The sequence below is a fragment of the Thalassophryne amazonica genome, chromosome 9 (genome assembly GCF_902500255.1).
Source record: "Thalassophryne amazonica chromosome 9, fThaAma1.1, whole genome shotgun sequence".
Taxonomy (NCBI): domain Eukaryota; kingdom Metazoa; phylum Chordata; class Actinopteri; order Batrachoidiformes; family Batrachoididae; genus Thalassophryne; species Thalassophryne amazonica.
The window spans coordinates 79,070,393-79,095,689 of NC_047111.1; the positions used below are offsets into that span (position 1 = coordinate 79,070,393).

At 40.5% G+C, this 25,297-nt stretch overlaps 1 protein-coding gene across 1 annotated transcript in view; it reads right to left on the reverse strand.

Moving 5' to 3' along the window:
* The window catches only part of arhgap31 (Rho GTPase activating protein 31), a 59,840-nt gene extending 51,202 nt beyond the window's left edge, over nt 1–8,638 (reverse strand). The window contains 1 exon segment of the mRNA XM_034178506.1: nt 7,788–8,638. Within this exon segment, the coding sequence (XP_034034397.1) occupies nt 7,788–7,887 (100 nt within the window). The 5' untranslated portion in view covers nt 7,888–8,638.
* Nucleotides 8,639–25,297: the final 16,659 nt, after the last annotated feature.

Consider the following 25,297-nt stretch of genomic DNA (forward strand, 5'->3'; position numbering starts at 1 on the left):
GCCGATAGCCGAGAAATCAGCTGATATTATTTTGTTAAATGAATAAAATGTTCTTTTTTGGACCCTTAACAAAAAAGGTATGACCTACAAGCTGAAGCTTTGTCCTCATATTGATTAACTTTATAACAGAGAAGAATTTTCAAGTTCAAAAAATGCAAAAATGCAATTGGAGCAGTTAGGGGGCTATTCAAATGGGCCAGCTAGTAAGATATCACTCCTGAAAACGATCTTTGCTATATCACGTGAGGTAAATCTGCCCTACGATTGGATTTTGGAAAAACATGTGACGGAGAACCAATTCCGATTGGACACTCACATTGCGGACATCATCACGCATCTTCTATGAGGAGTACCAAGATGGCCGACGGTGGATCAAAAGTCCGCGGAGTTAACTTTTCAGAAAAAAAGAGTACGTTTCTATCTCATATCATTAAAAAGTTATTTACAATTTAGTAAAGCTTGGTCCCAGCCGTCATATACGACGGTGTCGGCCCCAGAGAGTTAATGGCGAATAGCAATAATTCCCAGAACCCTTCCGGACGACCAGTGAATCTGAATGTTTCAACCTCTTAGCAGTAAACAAAAGTTTTTCATGCTAGAAATAAGGTCTACACAACGTGTACTGGACAGATGGTGCAAGGACATTTTACATTGCCGACACAAACATTATTCCAGTATCTGTTCTGTTTATGAGAAATTATCAATGTTCTATCGGCAAAATTTCGACCGATAGTGAGTACTTTGAAAAGGGCTTATATCGGCCGATAATATCGGCCAGCCGATATATTGGTCGGGCTCTAGAAAATATCCCTCAGAAAAATTTAGTCTATACTGACATCAAAGCATCAGCTGCCAAGTTGGTACATCACCAGAAGGCAAGATGGAGCAATGCTTTCTTGGTTACACTAAATTTGGACCCTTGGTGTGAATGTCTCATCAGAACTTAGAGGATTCATTTTTCATCCATTGTCAAATTTTGGTGAGCTTGTGTTCACTGTAGCCTCAGTTGTTACGTAGTTGACATGAGTGACATCCAATGTGGCCTTTTGCTGCTGTAGCCCTTCAAGCTCTGAGGTGTTGTGTATTCAGAGAGAGTCTGTGCATGCCTTGGTTCTTCTAACATGTGGTTGTTTAAGTTATTGGTGACTTTCTATCAGCTTGACCCAGTCTGCTTAATCACCTCTCAGTGGATGGCACTTCTTTTTTGGACAATTCTTTGTAGACCCTAGAGATGGTTGTGTGTGAAAATCTTAGTGGATCAGTGATTTTAGAACTACTTAAAACACCCAGCCAACAACTATTCAATTTGGTCACCATCCATCCATCCATCCATCCATTTCTTCCGCTATCTAGGTCGGGTCGCGGGGGCAGCAGCTCAAGCAGAGCCGCTCAGACCTCCCGATCCACACACACCTCCCCTAGCTCCTCCGGGAGAACCCCGAGGCATTCCCATGCCAGCTGAGAGACGTAAAACCCTCCAGCGTGATGTGGGTCTCCCCGGGGCCTCCTCCCGATGGGACGTGCCCGGAACACCTCTCCAGCGAGGCGTCCAGGGGGCATCCGGAAAAGATGCCCGAGCCACCTCAGCTGGCTCCTTTCGATGTGGAGGAGCAGTGGCTCGACTCCGAGCTCCTCCCGAGTGAAAGAGCTCCTCACCCTATCTCTAAGGGAGTGCCCAGCCAACTCATCTCGGCTGCTTGTACTCGTGATCTTGTTCTTTCGGTCATGAGCCAAATCTCATGACCATAGGTGAGGGCCGGAACATAGATCGATCGGTAAATCGAGAGCTTTGCCCCCCTACTCAGCTCTCTCTTCACCACGACGGTCTGATACAGCGACCGCAACACTGCAGACACTGCATCGATCCGTCTATCGATCTCATGCTCCATCCGGCCCTCACTCGTGGACAAGACCCTGAGATACTTAAACTCCTCCACCTGAAGCAAGGACACCCCACCGACCTGAAGAGGGCAAGGCACCTTTTTCCGGTCGAGAACCATGGCCTCGGATTTGGAGGTGATCTTCATCCCGGATGCTTCATACTCGGCTGCAAATCGCAGAGTGTGAATTTGGTCACCTTTTACCAAAACCAGAGCAACTTTTTGACCCCTGTACAAACTGAGATGAATCTTTGTTACCATTTTTGCTGATTTTATCCCATAACTTCATAACTTTTAATAATAGATTCAAACTACACCTTTTTGTAATCCTTATGATCAGACAAATAATGTGATATACTTTTGATGATTGGAGCATTTTAAATTTTTCACCCCCTGTAGCCATTCAGCGACCTCTACCACTCTGGGACAGTTACAGCATACAATTTTTTTATTTATTTATTGTCGAGGAGATGGTATACTGATGAATTTTAAGTGTTGTTTAGTTAAGTGGTACTGATTTGGTCCAAAAAACGTTGCTGTCTGAAAAATGTAAACATAGGCTTCTGTGATTATGGTTGGAGAATCTGTGCATCATCCAACTTTAGTCTGTTGCATCACCAACATACAGCTTCATGAGGAAGTGGTAGAGACGGGGATTTTCTTCAAAAAGAACATGCAAAATTTCAGTTGCGGTTTCCCAGAAAACACATGGGAAATCCAAGCCTACATTTGATGCATTTTACTGTTTTAATATTTTTATTTACTCCTCTCCAATATTAAACTATGACTGCGGATGTAACAGGCAAATGTTGCACCATTCCTAGTTTCTCCACTCACATCTACAGGAGCCTATAATTCTTTCAGAGTTATCTGGGTGCCTTGGTGACTTTCTCACTCCTCTACTTCCACCATGGTCACCCATTTTTTGAGAACTTCCTACACGACACAGATTTGCCAGACAATACATACTATTTGTATTTCTTAATTATCGGTGTAAATGAAGTACAAAAATGTATTCAGTCACTTGGAAATGTTCATGTATCCATCCCCTGACTTGTCTCAAGAAAGCTGTCTGTAAAAGTGATGATTTAACCATTATATTTATAATAAATCGATCCATTCCACCATTTCAAAAATGTGTTGCAAGTCTCAAATGGAGGAATGGATGTACGTATTTTGACAAATTAAATAAAGTTAACCACAAAACATGTGAAATATCACAACATAATAGAGCAGTGCAGTTTCGTTTGAACCCGTGTGACACCACCGGATTTGACCACATTGGGGGACAGCCTGCACAAACACGGCAGAGATTAGTAATCCCTGGGCGGAGTCTGGGAGTTTCAGCACAAACCATTTAGCCCGGCTTGGTAAATGTAAAAGCATACTCGCTGTCACCTAGTGGACGTGCCAGTGTTGCTGAGCAAACAGTCTGCTTCAAACTGCACTCCAGTCATCATCCATCTCAGCGCCAGATATCTGAAGCTTTTGTACAGCAATGACAAAAACTCCTGTAACAGTGGAATGTGCCGTTCATTTCTAAACTGGATGCTGTGTTGATCCGGGACGTCATCTGACTAGCCCAGAAATTGCGGAAGATGTGGACATCAGCACTTTTTCGGCACATTGAGCCAGACGTGCAGAGGAATTCCGCATGGCGCAAAGCAACGCCGTGATGAAGCCTCACAGGACATGTTGGGGCATGTCCAGCTCATGTACAATTTCTCGGATAGTCACACGAATGAAACGCCACCGAAAGCCGTCTGAGCCACCTGAAAGCCGTCCTGTGAGACCAACACGGAGGTGCTTTTGTCCCGCGCCATGAGCGGCACGGTGGCACATCCCTCCGCTTGTCTTTCCATGAAAAAAACTCCTAACAAACAGTGGAATGTGCCGAAAAAGTGCTGATGTCCACGCCTTCTGCCTTTTTTTGTGGAAGTCAGACGACGTCCCGGATCAACAAAGCCTTCACGTTGGAAATGATCTGGTTGTTTCAGCGGGGTGTCAGCCTGTCGATCAGCGCTCGGAGCGCGGCACGCTCTCAGCAGCTGTGGGCGGTCTTTAAACCGGCTGGAGCACTCCTTAATCTGTGTAATCCCCATAAAATCGTCACTGAAAGCATCTGAATTTTCCGAATGGTGTCCACCTGGAGGTCTCTCACAGTTTCTGGAAAAATTTGATGCAGCAAAGCTCCAAATCGTTCAGAAATTTATTCGCAATAAAAATCCGACGAGAGGGGTGGACCACTGCTCACTCAAAGCATGCTCACAGGCGAATGACGCAACCGACAGGCATGAAAAAACTCACGCATGCGCACGAAGGTTCAAGCTTGGCTGATGCAATCACACGTGATTCAAATCCATATGGTTTTTGCAAAAAATAAAAAGGCCCGATACTTTTCTAACAGACCTCGGAATTTGCCCAAAAACTCAGAGAAAATACATGTTTCTAATGGGGACAGATGAGGGATGTCCCCAGAAGTAGAAAAATTACGTCATATTTTACACGTTTAGCGTCCACCCTCAAACGAGACTACGCTGCCCAATATGGGCAAGAAGACTGGGCCATAGTAGATAGGTAGAGTAAATAAAGCATCAATAAGGATGTGGCCACATTGTTCAGGTACAATTTTCTTGGAAAAAAGACACGTTTTTCCAAACCAATGTTGCCATTATACTTGCTCATGAGTTGGTTAAGGTTTAAACATTGCTCACGTGTAGTGCCTTGAAATAATTTACATTCTGATTTGGTGCCGTATAAATATTTTGAACTGATCTGTATTGTCTTTATTTTTTTTAAAACTACAAATACACAGCAACTTCAACATCTGCACAAAGAAATTTTCTTAAATCTGCTTTTGATTGTGTGCTAAAGTTACTTCCAGCAGAAACGTCTCTCCATTTAGTTACATTTTCATCATTCTCCATACAGCACTTCACGCAGCCCTTCTAAGCACAGAACCACTGCAGCATCAACTCTCTTATTTTAATCCCATGTTAATACTGACACCTTTTAGGGTGTCAATATTTTGCCTATGTATAATTTGACACAGTGTCGCCTAGTCCTGGTCCTCTGGACCTGAAGTATAGCACACTTTCCTTTTGTCCCTGAACTACCGTATTCCCCTGTCGGAGGGCCAGGGCATTTTGTGTGAAATTTTACCTGAAGAGGGTGTGGGCCACTACATGGTCAATATTACATTTGCTGGAATGCTCATTTCAATAACGTGCGATTTCATCACAAATAAAAAATAAATCTCCCATTCATGTCCATCTTTTGTCCTTTTCTCATTCATTAAATGTGTTCCTTGTCAGCTGATGTTTGGCAAGTCCGTCGGAAAGTTGTGTACATCCTCAACTTTGAACAGACTGCAGACAGAGAGTGTTCCAGATGGTTGTTTTGTCCTGTCCTTTTTGTAGCTTGCCAGTGGATGTCCAGTCGACCTTAAGGTGCTTTCTTGCATGGACAGCATTAAAACCATGACAGAATTTTGTCTTAACCTACACACAGCTTCACATTGTCCCGGAACACTTCCTGTTTCTTGCACGAGTCTTTCATAATAAGAGCACATGAACTTCAATTCCATTACCAGGTAAAATCAGGTAGTATGGAGCCACATGCTGAATGAATGGATGGGGTGCTACCTGCATCATGCAGATGAAAACGAGAGCAGGTGTAACACAGAATATCATCGTTGGACAAAACTAAGAACTTAAACTTTGTTGGGACGATATAATTTTTTACTTAAATTGACTAAATTGATTAAATCTGGCGTTGCTGTCTGCACCATATTTTTTTCTTGTCTCTGGTAATTAGTAGAATGGCAAAAGCAGTGGATCACTCCTCTGAGTCTGGTCTGCTTGAGGTTTCTTCCTCAAAAGCATCAGAGGCAGATTTTCCTTACCACAGTCATGTGTGCTTGCTCAGGAGGGTTAGTAAGGTTCAACCTTACCCATGTGAAGCACCTTGAAGCAACTTTGTTGTGATTTGGCTCTATATAAATAAACTGAACTCAGTTGAATTGATATGAGGGCTTTTCTCACCTTTGAAAATTATTCTGGGTGGAAAAAAAGATGAGGAAGTTAATCCATAAACCTCCACCCTAATTCATCAAAACAGTAATGACAACATGAGCAACCTACTTTGTGAGTGCTGGTACATTAGGTGCACAAATTCGGAAAGAATCTGGCCAGCTATGTGCATTTTTTGCTAATATAATACTTTATATCAAAGTTGTGCTAAAAGGTGAAGTCCAGATTGATAACATGTTCCTGCTATATTGGCTAGTGGGGATTCCCCTTTGGCTGACCTGGTAGCGCATTGGTTTCAAGAGTGAGTGGTTTGGCGCAGGGCTGTGAAATTAAAACTGTGAAATCCGAGGAAAATTTACAGGGGGTCTGGGGGAGCACAGCCCCCCAGGAGCAGGGGTCTAGGGGCCCTGTGGGGCCCCAGAAATAAATTTTTATCTAATGATACTTTTTCAGCATCTCCTGGAAGAACAAATCTTAAAATTTGTGCATATTTAAATGATCCTATATTCAACCGTTTATTTGACCTGTCAATGATAATGAAATAACAGAATATGACGTGGAAGTAGGACCTGAAATGATTTTCCTTTTAATTGTAAACCAAATTATGCATTAACTCAGAACAGATGAACTACATGAAATTCATGAAGACTGAAAAGACTGTTAAAGCATTTCAAAAACCACAGTTAAAGCTTGTAGAATATTTGGAAAATCATGGTAAAATATCAATAACATACCTTATAGTAAAAAGTCACATATTCTTGCGTAAATTCATGTAGCCTAAATCCATTCAAAGTCACAATGTGTTTTTACAATGAAAGAAAGTCTAGATTAATGAAAAAAAAGTCACATAATCTTGTCTAAAATCCTGTAGAAATGTAACAATAATGATCACAATATTGGTTGCAAGTAATCATAAAATGGAATAACACCTTAACTACCCTGAAGGTACTCAGTCATCATCCATGTAGTTTATTTTATTATTGGTATTTCTGTCAAAACATTCAGCAAATTGATTTCTATTCATGTTTTTAGTGTGACTAAGGCTGTATAAAAGTGCACTGTCACTTTAAACACCATAAAGAGACTTGGTTGTCAGTTTGAGCCATTGACAATGTCGGGCAGGGCCAAAAAGCACAAGTCTAAAAACAGCATGTTTGCACGACACCTATGCCGGAGCGATACAACAGTGACCCCAAAGCACCTCCTTCCACATGGAAAGCTCCGCCTTACAGAGGGAATTAAAGTTAAACATATCCTTTGCGCAGGCAGCTTTTCGTGTGCCTGAGTAGACGGCACTTTGTAGATTTCTGTCCCGTCTCTCTTTTTTTGTTCAGACATATAATCCTGCTGCCCAACAAACACAGTGGTATAAAAAAGTTAAAGAACAAGATTTATTTATTTATTTTTAAATAAGAGGAACATCTGGTTTGAAACAAATTACACTTGAGCAACTTAAGTCTGTTTTTTTGTGAAAGCATCATTTTGTGTCATTAGTAGGCAGAAGCACCACACAGTCTGTCGTCGGTCACAAAACTACTGTCTGAAGGAAATTGACATGAAAATGTAAGAGCCACACCCAAAGTCAGAAAATGCCATTTAATGGAGCTTGTGGATGAATGAAAGGGTGTATGAAATGTAAAATTAAACTTTCACTCTGTGATTACATGCAGCACCAAATCTATATTTGTGAAGGCAAGAAACAGTTTGTGTTTTCTGTGTGTGACATAACGTGAGAGTATGAAGTTTAACACATCTATAATAATCTGGAAAATCATTTTTAATGATATACTGTGTCTATTAGTCACTGGAAGCAGAAGAGAGTTTGGTGATTGTTCACTACAAAGGGATGAAAGAAATCAGAGTAAAAATCAGTTACCCTCCTGTCCCGAGCTCTGGAGATGTTCTGTCAGGTCACAGCCGAATGCATTTTCACTTCCTTTCTTTTTGGACTTCTGCTTTGTCCCTTTATTCTTCATGTGGCTCCAGTTAGTAGGCCAGATGGCGAAAAGAAACGAGTCCGAGAGTGCACAGCGATCGATCCATATGCCCCTGAGAAAGGTCGAGTTTGAAGGTCAAAAAGCAGCCACACAGAAATCCCAGCAGTCAGTTCCCAAAAATCTAGAGTCACTCACATACTGACTAACCTCACCGCTGGAGGCTGAGATCAGAGATGACGTCACTTTTTAAACGTTCAGACCTTTAGACCATCACTAGACCGAGTGATGGTGAGCAAAAAGTGAGTGTTCATTGACTGGTACGTGGCATTCTACTGTTTTAACTTTGAAGGAGATGCAGAAGCGGTTTTAGAAGTAGTTGGTTTCCTGTTTTTTTTTTTTTTAAGCTCCAGCCAGTCGCTCTGCTGCATTTTATCTCCTCCTCTTTTCCTTCATTCCACACAGTCTCCCCTTTCAGTGGCTTCTCTGTAGTTGTGAAAACATGCGACATCCATTAAAAGAACACTGTCTGACATTAGAATGAAGGTTTTCCAGATCGCCTGTTTTGTGATGGCACTGGTACGCTGAGAAGTTTTCAAATGTTGAGACACGGCAGAGGGGAAGGAACTGAGAGCACAGTATGCAATTTCTATTTTATTCCTGGATTTTTATCCCTGTTTTTCCACCTTGTTCTTTTTTTTCCGCTCTACTGTGTCTTAACGTGAATCTGCTCTCTGCTTTCCTGAATGCTTCCAATGTATACAACTTCCTGTGCAAAGAGCCTAGTGTGGAAAACAAAACATACTGGTTCAGAAGGAAGAGGGAAGTGGGAGGTGACTGAAGCGAGGGCCTGAAGGGCACAGATGGGAAATGGAAGGGGGTAGAGACTGTGGGGGGTGAGGAGCCTGGAGGACACATGGTTCTCGTTACTAACACAAACGCTTTTTAATCTTTGGTTTCTAAACTGGACCACAACTTTATTACAACAGCAATATGAGGTACTAACAGCACAAACACAAAAGACAAGACTATTTTAGAACTGAAATGCACTGATCAGCCTTTTATTTCAGAAATACAAAGCCTCATCTTTTGTGTAACTATTATTTAATTACATCACTTAACTACTTTGCCAAAGTGGGAAAATAATAATAAAAAAACAGAATAGCATAGATTCAAATCTTTTGTAGATATACATTCAAGAAAAATTTTACAGTATGATTCCAAGATTTATACCATAACTTTGTTTTTTAAATTTTGTAAAATACTGATCTTTACGCAAAGTAGCATTTCAATATAGGAGTGTGAAAGCCCCCACACCTCCCAGTTTCGTTACTACTGTTGGAGGAAAAGTACATGCTACTGCACATGCAGACTCAATTACATTTATTTTATTTATATGAGGTGCATCCAAAAAGTATCCAACCTTTGGCTGCGAAAAATGCAGTTACCCACCTGAGGGTCTGAAATCCTCATCCCCTTCAAATAGTCTCCTTTGGACTGTACACACGTCTCCCAGTGGTTCTGCCACTGCTGAAAGCATTTCTGGAAGGCCTCTTTTAGAATTGGATCTAGATGGGGCATCTCCTTACGCATGATGTCTTCTTGCAATTTAAATTGAGTCCTTTTTAGTGTTGTTTTGATGTTGGGGAATGGCCAAAAATCAGAGGCAGCCATGTCTGAAGAGTAGGGAGCCTAAAGCCCCTTTCACATTGGCGCATTCGTAGAGCTGCTCATTGTGGCGTATCGTCTACACTGAGTTGAGCAGCTCCCGGCCCACTTTTAGCGGCTCTGCGTCGAGTTTTTTCTCCCTACACAGCAGTATGTTGAGCGCTATGCGTGTAGGATGGAAGAAATTAAACGTTTCATTTTCTTCAGCGTAGAGCACTAGACACAGTTTTAAGCAGGTCTGTGCAGCACAGCATTACTGCATGCAAGTCTGTGCAACCCGGTGCTCCTGTCCACAACCAAAAACTGAGTGCATGCAATCCAGAGGAATCAACTGAGAACATGATCACACAGCCCACAGCACCTGTGTGATCAGAACAGGGAATCGAACCTCAACTCAGAAATCCAGAAACAGCAGGTCGGTCGTTTGCTCTCTTTCTCTGTGTCTGATCAAACCTGTGACTTTAAAATAAAAGCCTCATTGCTGCATGTCGGTGCGCTCATCAGACAACCAAATCAGCGGACCTGATCGGAGCAGCCGGAGCTTTAAAAGTTTAACAAGTCACAGCGTTTCATTCACGGCAGCCTTTACCACAGCCAGACTCAGCAGCATCTGGACACAATGACAGTGATCCACCAAGACAAATAATAATAATAATAAAAAAAAAAAATAATAATGTTAAATGACTCTGATTCTGACGTGCACCACACCGTGCGGTAGAGAACAGACCGCACTTCCACAGAGTCCTGAAAGATGCACTGTCACCCCAGTCTGAGGTCAAGAGCGCTCTGAAGCAGATTTTCATCCAGGACGTCTCTGTACATTGCTGCATTCATCTTTCCCTCAATCCTGACTATTTTCCCAGTTTTTGCCACTGAAAACATCCCCACAGCATGATGCTGCCACCACCATGCTTCACTGTATGGATGGTGCCTGGTTTCCTTCAAACATGACGCCTGGCACAAAGAGTTCAATCTTTGTCTCATCAGACCAGAGAATTTTGTTTCTCATGGTCTGAGAGTCCTTCAGGTGCCTTTTGGCAAACTCCAGGCAGGCTGCCATGTGCCTTTGACTAAGGAGTGGGTTCCGTCTGGCCACTCTACCATACAGGCCTGACTGGTGGATTGCTGCAGAGATGGTTGTCCTTCTGTAAGGTTCTCCTCTCTCCACACAGGAATGCTGGAGTTCTGACAGAGTGAACATCAGGTTCTTGGTCACTTCCCTGATGAAGGTCCTTCTTCCCTGATAGCTCAGTTTAGATGGGCACAGCTCTAGGTAGAGTCCTGATGGATCCAAACTTCTTCCATTTATGGATGATGGAGGCCACTGTGCTCACTGGGACCTTCAAAGCAGCAGAAATGTTTCTGTACCCTTCCCCAGATTTGTGCCTCGAGACAATCCTGTCTCGGGGATCTACAGCCAATTCCTTGGACTTCACGCTTGGTTTGTGCTAGGACATGCACTGTCAACTGTGGGACCTTATATGTAGACAGGTGTGTGTCTTTCAAAATCATGTCCAATCAACTGAATTTACCCTAGGTGGACTCCAGTTAAGCTCCAGAAAACAAACAAACAAAAAACAACCCTTTTTTTCACATTGTCATTATGTGTGTAGAATTTTGAGGGGAATTTTCATCCATTTAGGAATAAGGCTGTAACATAAAATGTGGAAAAAGTGAAATGTTGTGAATAGTTTAAGAATACACTGTAAATAACAACAAATGTCACTGTCCAAATACTTTTTATAACGGCACTAAAGCTTTGAGTTTCCATCTTTTTGCTCATATTCTTACTTGCATAATAAGTTACTACTTTGTACAGCGAGTTCATGTTCTGCCTTTCAAAGTTGATATTTTTATGCCAGAAGTGTTTTGTAAATGTCACATGTGCTCTACATGATCAGAACTTGCCTCGAGAAGACAAAGCTTTCTTTCTGCACCATAGGAAGAGGAGATGACATCATTCTGTCCATACAAAGGCACTGACATCCCGCTCGTTCTTTGTGCACTGGTGAAAATAGACCCAAATTGAGAAGCCATTTCATTGTGTCCCAATAATAAAGGATTATTCTTGTCCTTACGATCAGTACATGTCCTCAGAGTGGTGGAATGTCTTCACCAAATAAGTGTTTCTGTTAAAAGGAATGGAAATTATGTAGCATGGGAAATGTCTTCAAATTCAGGAGTAAATGTTCCTAATATTTCCAAAAAAACTAAAAGAAAAGCATTAAAAATGTTAAAGTTCTTTTTAATCAAAATCAGGCACTTAAAACCAACTTTCCTTAAGTTGCACCAAAATAGGTAAAATAATTTAGACAGTAAAATAGTTAAAATGCTTCCAGGTTGTTGGCAGTTCTTCGGACCTTTATGACCCTAAATTCCAAGTGGTAGTTACCTACTCGCTTCCACAACAAATGTCCAGATTTTGAGGCATAGTACCAGATACGTTACATTTGTTATTTCAACAGTTTTGTCTCATTAGGAAACTAGCTTTTGTGTGAAAAACGGGTTGAAGGCAGCTGATCTGATTGGCCATAGTTGACTCAAGCTGATACAGACTGATAATGGACATTATCATCGGCATTCCAAGCCAATGACACATTGAAAAACAGTTACCTAAATTAGGCGCTGCTGATGCGTTTGCTCACATAACTCAGACAACTCTGGTCAACATGAAAACTGTACAAATGGAAGCACGTCATCACGACTCCATCTCTGGTAGCTTTTAAAGGATTCTTCAAATGGATAAACAGGGACTAAACTCTGATTATTCTTATTTCTGTTTTTAAATTATCCTGAGTGAGGACAACAAGACCTAATTCCGCTTACTGGTCAGTACACTACATAAAACACTGCCACTATAATAGACACCTTTCAGAATTTTTTTTTTTTTTTTAATATGACAAATAAGTCAGGATAGTCTGGCAGAACTTTGAGGCTGAACCTTGCACTCAAGTCTATAGTTTTGTTTTGTTTTTATTGTGCCAGGTTTTAGTCCATATGGTAGGGTTAAAAAATCCACCTACTGACCGTCTGTCAGCCTTGAGCAATTTGCATAAATCCAAGATGGCCACCGCAAAAAACACTTTTTCTACAATAACTAAAGGAATATTAGTTTTAGGGCCTATACATGTATTAAAGTTGAATATAAAGGTGTATATTGCGGACATTTTGGTACCACAATCATGTCTCCATCTTTATTTTTTTAGTTTTGCGTCAACAACACAGAAAGAGTTGGAAATACTCTGGTGAAACCTCACCCTAGCATTAAAACTTTTTACTGTCATTCTCCCAGATGTTTCAATTAATGTTATACTTTAATATTCTTTTTTTTTTGTATAATATGAGATTGTATTATATATCCTTTATCTTAAATAATATAAGATTGTGTGTGTGGTAAATCGCATTAACCGAGCAGAAGCTGCAGAATCTGTAGCACTTGAATACAAGATGGTGTCAAGGTCTTCCAGCTGTCATCCACGTGCCCTCTCCCTCAGCAGAATCAAGTTCTTGGTGTCTCTGAGAACAAGAGACAACTCATCAAGATAATTGTTGAGACTTTGGTCACTTCTATCAAAGTCCCAGACGACTGTAACAGCAAGCTGATCATAACTGGACAAGACGACACACCAACTGAAATTTCTCCTGGGGGAGTAGTTATTCCATGAAGAAATCTGAAGACAACCCATGAAGAAGCAGACACAACTGTGGTACAACAGGCTATGTATGCAGCTGCTGAATAAGGAAAAGTAGTTCAGATTTGCGCAGATGACACAGATGTTTATGTCATGCTACTTTACCACTACTATCAATAGTCGATTCAAACAAGACATTCATAGACATCCAAGCCACATCACATCAACTTGGTGACAAGGTTCTCAGTATCTTGCCAGCACATGTCCTGACTGGTTGTGACCATGTAGCCATGTTTCATGGTATTGGAAAGGGCAAAATAGCCTCAGTTTGACTGTACATGCGTTGATAATGTGATTAGTAATGTCAAAGTGATAGAAATAGTGTGTAAGCAAATGGTTGAGTTAATAAATTACTTTAATTAGTGTGACTTCTTGCCTCAAAGATGAATATTATAGAAAAAGAAAGCTATTCAGCTCAGGATGTATGATTCAAATGCCAAAGTACTTACCGTGACTGCAGTTCACAGCATACGCTACTGTGTCATAAAAGTGCAAATGAAGAAATATATAACGCTATCTGACAACTATACAGACAAGAATATCCAAGTATAACATCAAATGAAACATTTGGGAGAATGATACTTAAAAATTTTAATGCTAGGGTAAGGTTTCACCGGAGCATCTCCAACTTTTTCTGTGTTGTTGACGCAAAACATGAAAATGGCTGATTTTGAAAGGGCCATAACACAATAAAAAATAAAGATAGAGACATGACTGTGGTACCAAAATGTCCACAATATACACCTTTATATTCAACTTTAATACATTTATAGGCCCTAAAACTAATACTTCTTAAGTTATTGTAGAAAAAGTGATTTTTGTGGTGGCCATCTTGGATTTATGCAAATTGCTCAAGGCTGACAGATGGTCAGCAGGTGGATTTCTTAAGCCTACCATATGGACTAAAACTTGGCATAATAAAAAAACAAAACAAAAAAAAAAACACAGATTTCAGTGCAAGGTTCAGCCCAGGTTCTGCTGGACAATGAGCAGCCTTTAGTGAAAGTATCACTTCAGGCTGGTTCCAAGAGGCGGTCAGTATCATTAGAAATGCTGGAGAGTTTGTCTTTCTTTTTAAAGACTGGCAGCAGATTTTCCTGTTCCTGTCTCTCTTTTATTTTAATCAGTGTCTATTCATTTACCAGAATTCCCAGGAGATCTGCAACTTAAAAAAGCCCATTCAGATTAATTTTCTGACTAAATGTGAGATTTGTGTATTGATTTATAGAATTTTTGTTAATTCCCCCTCATGCATGATCAAATACATTGTGAAGATAAGGAAATTTTGTGCAAGCCCCAAAGTATATCAACAAGTCTTTCAAAGACGCAAATTGAAAAACTGCACGAATTACAGTATTTGCTTCAAGCAACCAAACACCATTAGGGCCCCTTCACACATAGTGTGAAGTTTGGACGAAGTGCAGGAATCGTATGCAAAACGTGTAAAATTGTAGTTGCCTCTAACGCCTTGTACACCTGTTGCTACAAATATTTGTTCACACAAGCGCCTGAAAGACAAAGTGTGCGCTGTGCGATCCCATCACATCCTCTCGCAGCAGGTGTCGGCCAAATTCCAGGTGACACGCACGAACACCTAACACCGCTTGCTTGGCACTTAGAAAATTAATCACACACACACACACCGACACGTGGGTGCGTGCGCTCCACTCACGGGAGGCGTGGCTTCCAACAGAAGCAGCTGTGGTGATTTGTCATTCTGGACATTCCAGCTACACAGCACCTACTGTGTTTGGACAGTCTGGGACAAACAACTGTCCACAGTGAGGCGCGTGTGTCTGATTACTGTATTTACGTGGACATAAATAAAAACATAAATGGCCATGGTGGCGACTAGCTGCAGCATGCGAGCACGCGCACGGAGTGGACATTGACAGCCTCCCAGGTTGAAATGGACTGTCAGAACACGCAGCAGGTGATCTGACCGTCACGTCACCCACGTGAGCTCTGTTTCACATGACGCGGTGTCTGTGCTGTGGTGTGCCGCCCACAAGACACGCGTGTCGGGCAGAACACGCGCGTGCACGCCTGCTTGTTGGCACGATGTTTCGTGCGCTAATTTTGAACCGTTTTGTGCTGTTTCGCCGTTTTCGTTCAAACGCCATCCAAACTTCGCACTCTGTGTGAAGGGGCCGTTAACATTACAACAAGAAGGGGTTTTTTAAAACTTCCTTGTTTGTGGAGGAGGGATGAGGGATATTCAAAATCAGTACATTCAGCAGGTTAGCTTTTCAACATCAGAATTGCATCTCAAACAATTTCAACCATTAAATCATAGTTCAGAAGAAAAATGCTCTTTATTGTATATGTGATCTCAGTAGAAAAATAAAGAGTAATAAAATCCATAATCTATGTCTGAACCAGTTTATCATCCATAAAAGCATAAAATTCAATATCAATACAACATTCAAAGGAAATCCATCAAAACAACAATCTCAGTAGAGAAACATAAGCCACTTTACAAAGATTCATGAAAAGTACAAAGTAGATATATAGTAGATATAGATACAGGTGAGCCCCGTTAACTCGCGTGAGTTGGGGTCCACAACAACGAACCATGGGTTATCTGAAAGCGTAAATTACTGAAGTTGGTCAACAACCCCCCCCCACCAAAAAAACAACAACAACAACAACAACAACAAAAATTTTTTCAGCGTCCACAAATCAACTGCAAGTAAAGCCGAATCGCGACTTACACACGCGCTAGTTAATGGGCTTCACCTGTATATATAGTTTTCCTGTTATCCAGTGCATGTCAAAAAAACAAAAAATGAGTAAAGCCAGCTATACACAAAATGATGCATTCATTCAAATCTATGTTACACCATGATCAGAAAGAAATACACACCATTTACAGTGTGTAGGCTGTACCTGGAACAAGACTGCCTGTGTTGATGAAGTGAGACAGTGTACAAGCATGTTCAAAACCTCTGCTGTGTGAATAGTAATATATTTCCCATACTACATCACAAAATACATTGTACGGTGTTGCATACATGTTATTACAGGCAAAAAAGTGTGCGCACAATGGTGTCCATGACACATGGCTGTGACTGAGTTTTAATTTGCAAATTAAACTTGCAGCTCTGTGCATCACCAATCAATTAGCATTGTTTTTCATGTTTTTAAATCTAATTCCACTGGACAAATCAATCACGCCTAGTGCAGGAATTTCACTCACCCGCTGTCACTCTAGCCGTATTACTCAAAAAAAAATATTGGTATGCCAATGACCTCCATAGCCTTTGGATTCCAAGTCCAACTTCCAGCTACTTTTGTCTTATTTCATCTGTCATTTTGCGATGGTCACACAACAGCATCTGAAGCAAAGATCCACTCTGAGGGCCCTTTGGAATCTTAACTTTGAAGATTTGCATCTAAACATTTTGCTGACTGAATTCAAGAAGATGACTGTGAACTAACAAACCTATGATACCTAATTATCGACTGATACAGTTAGATATCAGGGTAGGATATCACATAATTCAAAGCAGAGATTGCAGCCAAAGCACTCTGGAACAGTCGAAGCTTTGAACCAAAGCTAGTCTCACAGGCTGAGTAAAAAAAGAAACCATGGAAAGCAGCATGCATGAAAAACTTCATTAAACTTCAACAGAGTCAAACATTGAGTTTTAAAGTATTTCCATGGTTCAAATCCATGAGACATACTGAATATATAGACTGAGAAATAATAATAATCTATATTAAATTAGCCAAGCACAATTGTTCCAATACCAAAAAATAAGTCACCTAAAGAACTGAACGACTACAGGCCTATAGCATTAACATCTCTTGTTATGAAGACTTTTGAGAAAATTGTTAAAGAGGAGCTTTTAAGATAAACATAGGGAGTGTTAGACCCACTCCAGTTCGCATACAGATCTGGAAGGGGCGTGGATGATGCGATCTCCACATTACTCAATCTGGCTTTGCAGCATTTTGAAGGTGCAAATACCTTTATTCGGATGTTGTTTATTGATTTCTCCTCCGCTTTTAACTGCATACAACCATATGTATTGGCAGAGCGCTTAAGAGATGAATATTGATGTTGGCCTAATCTTATGGATTATTGACTTTTAAACAAACAGATTGCAGAGAGTCAGAGTTAATGAAACTCTCTCCGATGCTGTTGTATTATCCACTGGAGTCCCTCAGGGCTGCATTTTATCTCCTTTGTTGTTTGTTTTTTATACTAATCTCTGTCAAAGCCAACATGATAATCATCACATCATAAAATATGCAGATGATTCAGTCATCCTGTCCCTTTTGCACAGTGTTGACTCCACAGACCACAGTTTGGTCTTGCTGGACTTTTTAGAGTGGTGCCATTCATCTTTTCTACATATAAATGTGGATAAATCCAAAGAAATGCACATTGATTTCAGGAAAACACCACCTGTTCTGAATTATATGTCCATTGATGGGAAGCCCATAGATGTTGTTGAGAATTATAAGTATCTGGGCACCCAAACTGACAATAAATTATCCTTTGAATTGCAGGTTAATGCAGTGTGCAGTAAGGCTCATCAGAGAATGCACTTTCTGCGAAAACTTAGGAATTATAATGTAGATGGTGTCTTCATGAAAATGTTCTACAGTTGCTTTGTGGAGTCTGTGTTAACCTTTTCCTTCCTGTGTTGGCTTAACCTATTGAAACTTAAGAATCACAACCGTCTTTGTAATATTGTCACGGAATGTGGTAAAATTATGGGAACTCAGTGCACGGACATTATGGACCTTTTTAAAACAAGGGTTGTGTCAAAAGCCAGGAAAATTATGGCTGATTCTGCACACCCTCTGCACCCACAATTTAAGTTTCTGCCCTCGGGCAAACGCCTGGTAATGCCCAGATGCAGAACCAACAGACTAAAAAACTCTTTTATTCCCACAGCCATTGCTCTCCTAAATAAGGACTCACTGTTGCACTTAAGTCTACACTGACTCGCACCTTATTTCTGGGCTCTTGTTTTGTATATTTATTCTGCTGTGTTTTTATGTTTTTTATGAATTTGTATGATGTGGTTTTATGAATGTAATGTAATTTTTACTGCTGACGGCACCTGAATTGCCCCCATGGGGACTAAATAAATGATCAAATCAAATCAAATCAAAAGTGGCCAAGATCTCTTTTACAAGGGAGACTTGGACAATTACAAAGGTTCCAATTTAGTCAGTTTAGTTAAGTGTCATGTTGTCATTACCATGAGTGAAGAGAATTGCTTTTGATGTCTTCCAACACCGTCTCTGTTTGTGCATGTGTAAAAATTAAAAGCACCAGCTTGCAGCAGAATGCAAAAAAACAAACAAACAAACCAAACAGCTCTGTGTGTACGCGACTGGGGACAGCTGACATTTGCCATTTGGTATGCTTATGTATTTTGGGTCAAGGATGAACAACGCCAAAACGGAACACTGATAGTGTGCCTCTACTGGTGGTTGGCTCTCACTGCGGTATTGTATCACTCCTGTTCCACGCCTGTTTTGCTGTATCTGTTAGCTGTTTAATCTGCGCAGTTAGATTGATCTAGATAACTAGATAACGATTTGTTTCACAGTGTAATCTTCACGTGCCTTAACTAAAGCACTCAATCTGCTGAATCACCTCTAAATTATTTACACATTATTCACTTTGTGTGTTTTTAGGAATCCGCTAGCTTAGCGCAGCTACTAGCTCTTAGCCGATTTAGCATGGCGGCTTCTCCTGTCTCTCCTGCACTTTTCTGCTCTGGGTGTGAAATCTTTAGTTATTCCTCAGCCTCCTTTAGCAGTAATGGTACTTGTTATAAGTGTAGCATATTCGTAACTTTGGAGGCAAGGCTGGGCGAATTGGAGACTCGGCTCCGCACCGTGGAAAATTCTACATCTAGCCAGGCCCCTGTAGTCGGTGCAGACCAAGGTAGCTTAGCCGCCGTTAGTTCCCTTCCAGCAGATCCCGAGCAGCCGGGAAAGCAGGCCAACTGGGTGACTGTGAGGAGGAAGCGTAGCCCTAAACAGAAGCCCCGTGTACACCGCCAACCCGTTCACATTTCTAACTGTTTTTCCCCACTTGGCGACACACCCACCGAGGATCAAACTCTGGTTATTGGCGACTCTGTTTTGAGAAATATGAAGTTAGTGACACCAGCAACCATAGTCAATTGTCTTCCGGGGGCCAGAGCAGGCGACACTGAAGGAAATTTGAAACTGCTGGCTAAGGCTAAGAGTAAATTTGGCAAGATTGTAATTCACGTCGGCAGTAATGACACCCGGTTACGCCAATCGGAGATCACTAAAGTTAACATTGAATCGGTGTGTAACTTTGCAAAAACAATGTCGGACTCTGTAGTTTTCCCTGGGCCCCTCCCCAATCGGACCGGGAGTGACATGTTTAGCCGCATGTTCTCCTTGAATTGCTGGCTGTCTGAGTGGTGTCCAAAAAATGAGGTGGGCTTCATAGATAATTGGCAAAGCTTCTGGGGAAAACCTGGTCTTGTTAGGAGAGACGGCATCCATCCCACTTTGGATGGAGCAGCTCTCATTTCTAGAAATCTGGCCAATTTTCTTAAATCCTCCAAACCGTGACTATCCAGGGTTGGGACCAGGAAGCAGAGTTGTAGTCTTACACACCTCTCTGCAGCTTCTCTCCCCCTGCCATCCCCTCATTACCCAATCCCCGTAGAGACGGTGCCTGCTCCCAGACCACCAATAACCAGCAAAAATCTATTTAAGCATAAAAATTCAAAAAGAAAAAATAATATAGCACCTTCAACTGCACCACAGACTAAAACAGTTAAATGTGGTCTATTAAACATTAAGTCTCTCTCTTCTAAGTCCCTGTTGGTAAATGATATAATAATTGATCAACATATTGATTTATTCTGCCTTACAGAAACCTGGTTACAGCAGGATGAATATGTTAGTTTAAATGAGTCAACACCCCCGAGTCACACTAACTGCCAGAATGCTCGTAGCACGGGCCGGGGCGTAGGATTAGCAGCAATCTTCCATTCCAGCTTATTAATTAATCAAAAACCTAGACAGAGCTTTAATTCATTTGAAAGCTTGACTCTTAGTCTTGTCCATCCAAATTGGAAGTCCCAAAAACCAGTTTTATTTGTTATTATCTATCGTCCACCTGGTCGTTACTGTGAGTTTCTCTGAATTTTCAGACCTTTTGTCTGACTTAGTGCTTAGCTCAGATAAGATAATTATAGTGGGCGATTTTAACATCCACACAGATGCTGAGAATGACAGCCTCAACACTGCATTTAATCTATTATTAGACTCAATTGGCTTTGCTCAAAATGTAAATGAGTCCACCCACCACTTTAATCATATCTTAGATCTTGTTCTGACTTATGGTATGGAAAGTGAAGACTTGACAGTATTCCCTGAAAACTCCCTTCTGTCTGATCATTTCTTAATAACATTTACATTTACTCTGATGGACTACCCAGCAATGGGGAATAAGTTTCATTACACTAGAAGTCTTTCAGAAAGCGCTGTAACTAGGTTTAAGGATATGATTCCTTCTTAATGTTCTCTAATGCCATATACCAACACAGTGCAGAGTAGCTACCTAAACTCTGTAAGTCAATAGTTTTACATCCTCATTGAAGACAACTTTGGATGCTGTAGCTCCTCTGAAAGAGAGAGCTTTAAATCAGAAGTGCCTGACTCCGTGGTATAACTCTCAAACTCGCAGCTTAAAGCAGATAACCCGTAAGTTGGAGAGGAAATGGCGTCTCACTAATTTAGAAGATCTTCACTTAGCCTGGAAAAAGAGTCTGTTGCTCTATAAAAAAGCCCTCCATAAAGCTAGGACATCTTACTACTCATCACTAATTGAAGAAAATAAGAACAACCCCAGGTTTCTTTTCAGCACTGTAGCCAGGCTGACAAAGAGTTAGAGCTCTATTGAGCTGAGTATTCCTTTAACTTTAACTAGTAATGACTTCATGACTTTCTTTGCTAATAAAATTTTAACTATTAGAGAAAAAATTACTCATAACCATCCCAAAGACGTATCGTAATCTTTGGCTGCTTTCAGTGATGCCGGTATTTGGTTAGACTCTTTCTCTCCGATTGTTCTGTCTGAGTTATTTTCATTAGTTACTTCCTCCAAACCATCAACATGTCTATTAGACCCCATTCCTACCAGGCTGCTCAAGGAAGCTAAATTAATGCTTCGATCTTAAATATGATCAATCTATCTTTATTAGTTGGCTATGTACCACAGGCTTTTAAGGTGGCAGTAATTAAACCATTACTTAAAAAGCCATCACTTGACCCAGCTATCTTAGCTAATTATAGGCCAATCTCCAACCTTCCTTTTCTCTCAAAAATTCTTGAAAGGGTAGTTGTAAAACAGCTAACTGATCATCTGCAGAGGAATGGTCTATTTGAAGAGTTTCAGTCAGGTTTTAGAATTCATCATAGTACAGAAACAGCATTAGTGAAGGTTACAAATGATCTTCTTATGGCCTCAGACAGTGGACTCATCTCTGTGCTTGTTCTGTTAGACCTCAGTGCTGCTTTTGATACTGTTGACCATAAAATTTTATTACAGAGATTAGAGCATGCCATAGGTATTAAAGGCACTGCGCTGCGGTGGTTTGAATCATATTTATCTAATAGATTACAATTTGTTCATGTAAAAGGGAAATCTTCTTCACAGACTAAGGTTAATTATGGAGTTCCACAAGGTTCTGTGCTAGGACCAATTTTATTCACTTTATACATGTTTCCCTTAGGTAGTATTATTAGACGGCATTGCTTAAATTTTCATTGTTACGCAGATGATACCCAGCTTTATCTATCCATGAAGCCAGAGGACACACACCAATTAGCTAAACTGCAGGATTGTCTTACAGATATAAAGACATGGATGACCTCTAATTTCCTGCTTTTAAACTCAGATAAAACTGAAGTTATTGTACTTGGCCCCACAAATCTTAGAAACATGGTGTCTAACCAGATCCTTACTCTGGATGGCATTACCCTGACTTCTAGTAATACTGTGAGAAATCTTGGAGTCATTTTTGATCAGGATATGTCATTCAATGTGCATATTAAACAAATATGTAGGACTGCTTTTTTGCATTTGCGCAATATTTCTAAAATTAGAAAGGTCTTGTCTCAGAGTGATGCTGAAAAACTAATTCATGCATTTATTTCCTCTAGGCTGGACTAATGTAATTCATTATTATCAGGTTGTCCTAAAAGTTCCCTGAAAAGCCTTCAGTTAATTCAAAATGCTGCAGCTAGAGTGCTAACAGGGACTAGAAGGAGAGAGCATATCTCACCCATATTGGCCTCTCTTCATTGGCTTCCTGTTAATTCTAGAATAGAATTTAAAATTCTTTTTCTTACTTATAAGGTTTTGAATAATCAGGGCCCATCTTATCTTAGGGACCTCATAGTACCATATCACCCCAATAGAGCGCTTCGCTCTCAGACTGCAGGCTTACTTGTAGTTCCTAGGGTTTTTAAGAGTAGAATGGGAGGCAGAGCCTTCAGCTTTCAGGCTCCTCTCCTGTGGAACCAGCTTCCAATTCAGATCAGGGAGACAGACACCCTCTCTACTTTTAAGATTAGGCTTAAAACTTTCCTTTTTGCTAAAGCTTATAGTTAGGGCTGGATCAGGTGACCCTGAACCATCCCTTAGTTATGCTGCTATAGACTTAGACTGCTGGGGGGTTCCCATGATGCACTGAGTGTTTCTTTCTCTTTTTGCTCTGTATGCACCACTCTGCATTTAATCATTAGTGATTGATCTCTCCCCTCCACAGCATGTCTTTTTCCTGGTTGTCTCCCTCAGCCCCAACCAGTCCCAGCAGAAGACTGCCCCTCCCTGAGCCTGGTTCTGCTGGAGGTTTCTTCCTGTTAAAAGGGAGTTTTTCCTTCCCACTGTTGCCAAGTGCTTGCTCACAGGGGGTCGTTTTGACCGCTTTTCCGTAATTATTGTATGGCCTTGCCTTACAATATAAGGCGCCTTGGGGCAACTGTTTGTTGTGATTTGGCGCTATATAAATAAAACTGATTTGATTTGATAGGACTAATACGTCTGGAGAAACTACGGATGATAGGTAACACTGCTAATTACATTATGGCCTAACACAACATTCCAGCAGGGGGCAGTAAATCACCTTTATATTAAAAGTGTGAATGTGCGTGTGATTTTATTTAGTAAGTTCAATGTAAATATAGAATATAAATGTAAATACGTTAAAAATACATGGATGATACAAGAAAGTGAAAACACTTATTTCCATTGTGGTCCATTTAAAAATCAAATGACAAAATAGAAGCAATAATAAAATAAAATAAAAAATAATAATATTGATAACTAGAAGCACTCGGAGAGTGCAAACCTCCGCCAAGGCCATGGGGTCACTGACGCCATAACATCTACACGCCGTGGAATCACTGAACCTAAAAAAGTCTAACAATGATGTTTGCTCAGTAGTAAAAAAATGTTTCATCTGCTGTGACTGGATAGCATGTATCCTTAGTGCTTGGCATCAGTTTATTGGAACTTGCACCTTTCCCAGAAGCTACTGTCATCTGAGCACTGATATTGATATTGCATGTGCTTATAGACAAATACAAATAAGAGACAAAATTCAATTTATTATTCAACTAAACTGCAAACATATGAATTTTTTAACATTTATGAAACACTTCTCTAAATAAATAACAGTAAATTCTGAAATAGAACTATTTTGTAAGTGTTGCATGTGCTACACAAGGCCATAGGGTCACTGACCCTAAAGAGATTCCCTCCTTGGCACAGTGATCTATTCAACAATTCAGTGTTACAACCAAAACTATGATACATACACTTTTCTTTCCTTTATATTTGACATCCTTGACCATGAAAACATACCACTAGAACTTGGAATCACTTTTATGTCTTTATTAGTTCAAAAGTTATTGTATAAAAACGATTTTTTTGGTAATGGCGGTTTCTTCTGGATCTAGCTCCATAACATTTGAAGCTACATCAAATCTGATGACACCTTACTGAATCAGTACAGATTCAGCTACAGTTTGGTGTTAAATGTGCATCTCTAGCTTCATTTGTCACCTCACACTGACACATTTTCTATTTTCCCTATATTTTTGCATATTCTGGATCACCAGATCCGGAAGCTGGATCCAATCATCACCAAACTTTATTGTTTGATAGAACATTTGATTACAACCCCTGGCAAAAATTATGGAATCACCGGCCTCTGAAGATGTTCATTCAGTTGTTTATTTTGGTAGAAAAAAATCAGATCACAGACATGACACAAAACTAAAGTCATTTCAAATGGCAACTTTCTGGTTTTAAGAAACACTATAAGAAATCAGGAAAAAAAAATTGTGGCAGTCAGTAACGGTTACTTTTTTAGACCAAGCAGAGCGAAAAATATGTAATCGCTCAATTATGAGGAAAAAATTATAGAATCATGAAAAACAAAAGAACGCTCCAACACATCACCAGTATTTTGTTGCACCACCTCTGGCTTTTATAACAGCTTGCAGTCTCTGAGGCATGGACTTAATGAGTGACAAAGGCCATGACATTGACCCTATGTGTCTTTTTGCAAAGAAAGTTTTCACAGTTTTTGCTCTATGGCAAGATGCATTATCATCTTGAAAAATGATTTCGTCATCCCCAAACATCCTTTTAATTGATGGGATAAGAAAAGTGTCCAAAATATCAACGTAAACTTGTGCATTTATTGATGATGTAATGACAGCCATCTCCCCAGTGCCTTTACCTGACATGCAGCCCCATATCATCAATAACTGTGGAAATTTACATGTTCTCTTCAGGCAGTCATCTTTATAAATCTCATTGGAACGGCACCAAACAAAAGTTCCAGCATCATCACCTTGCCCAATGCAGATTCGAAATTCATCACTGAATATGACTTTCATCCAGTCATCCAGAGTCCACGATTGCTTTTCCTTAGCCCATTGTAACCTTGTTTTTTTTTTTTTGTTTAGGTGTTAATGATGGCTTTCGTTTAGCTTTTCTGTATGTAAATCCCATTTCCTTTAGGCGGTTTCTTACAGTTCGGTCACAGACGTTGACTCCAGTT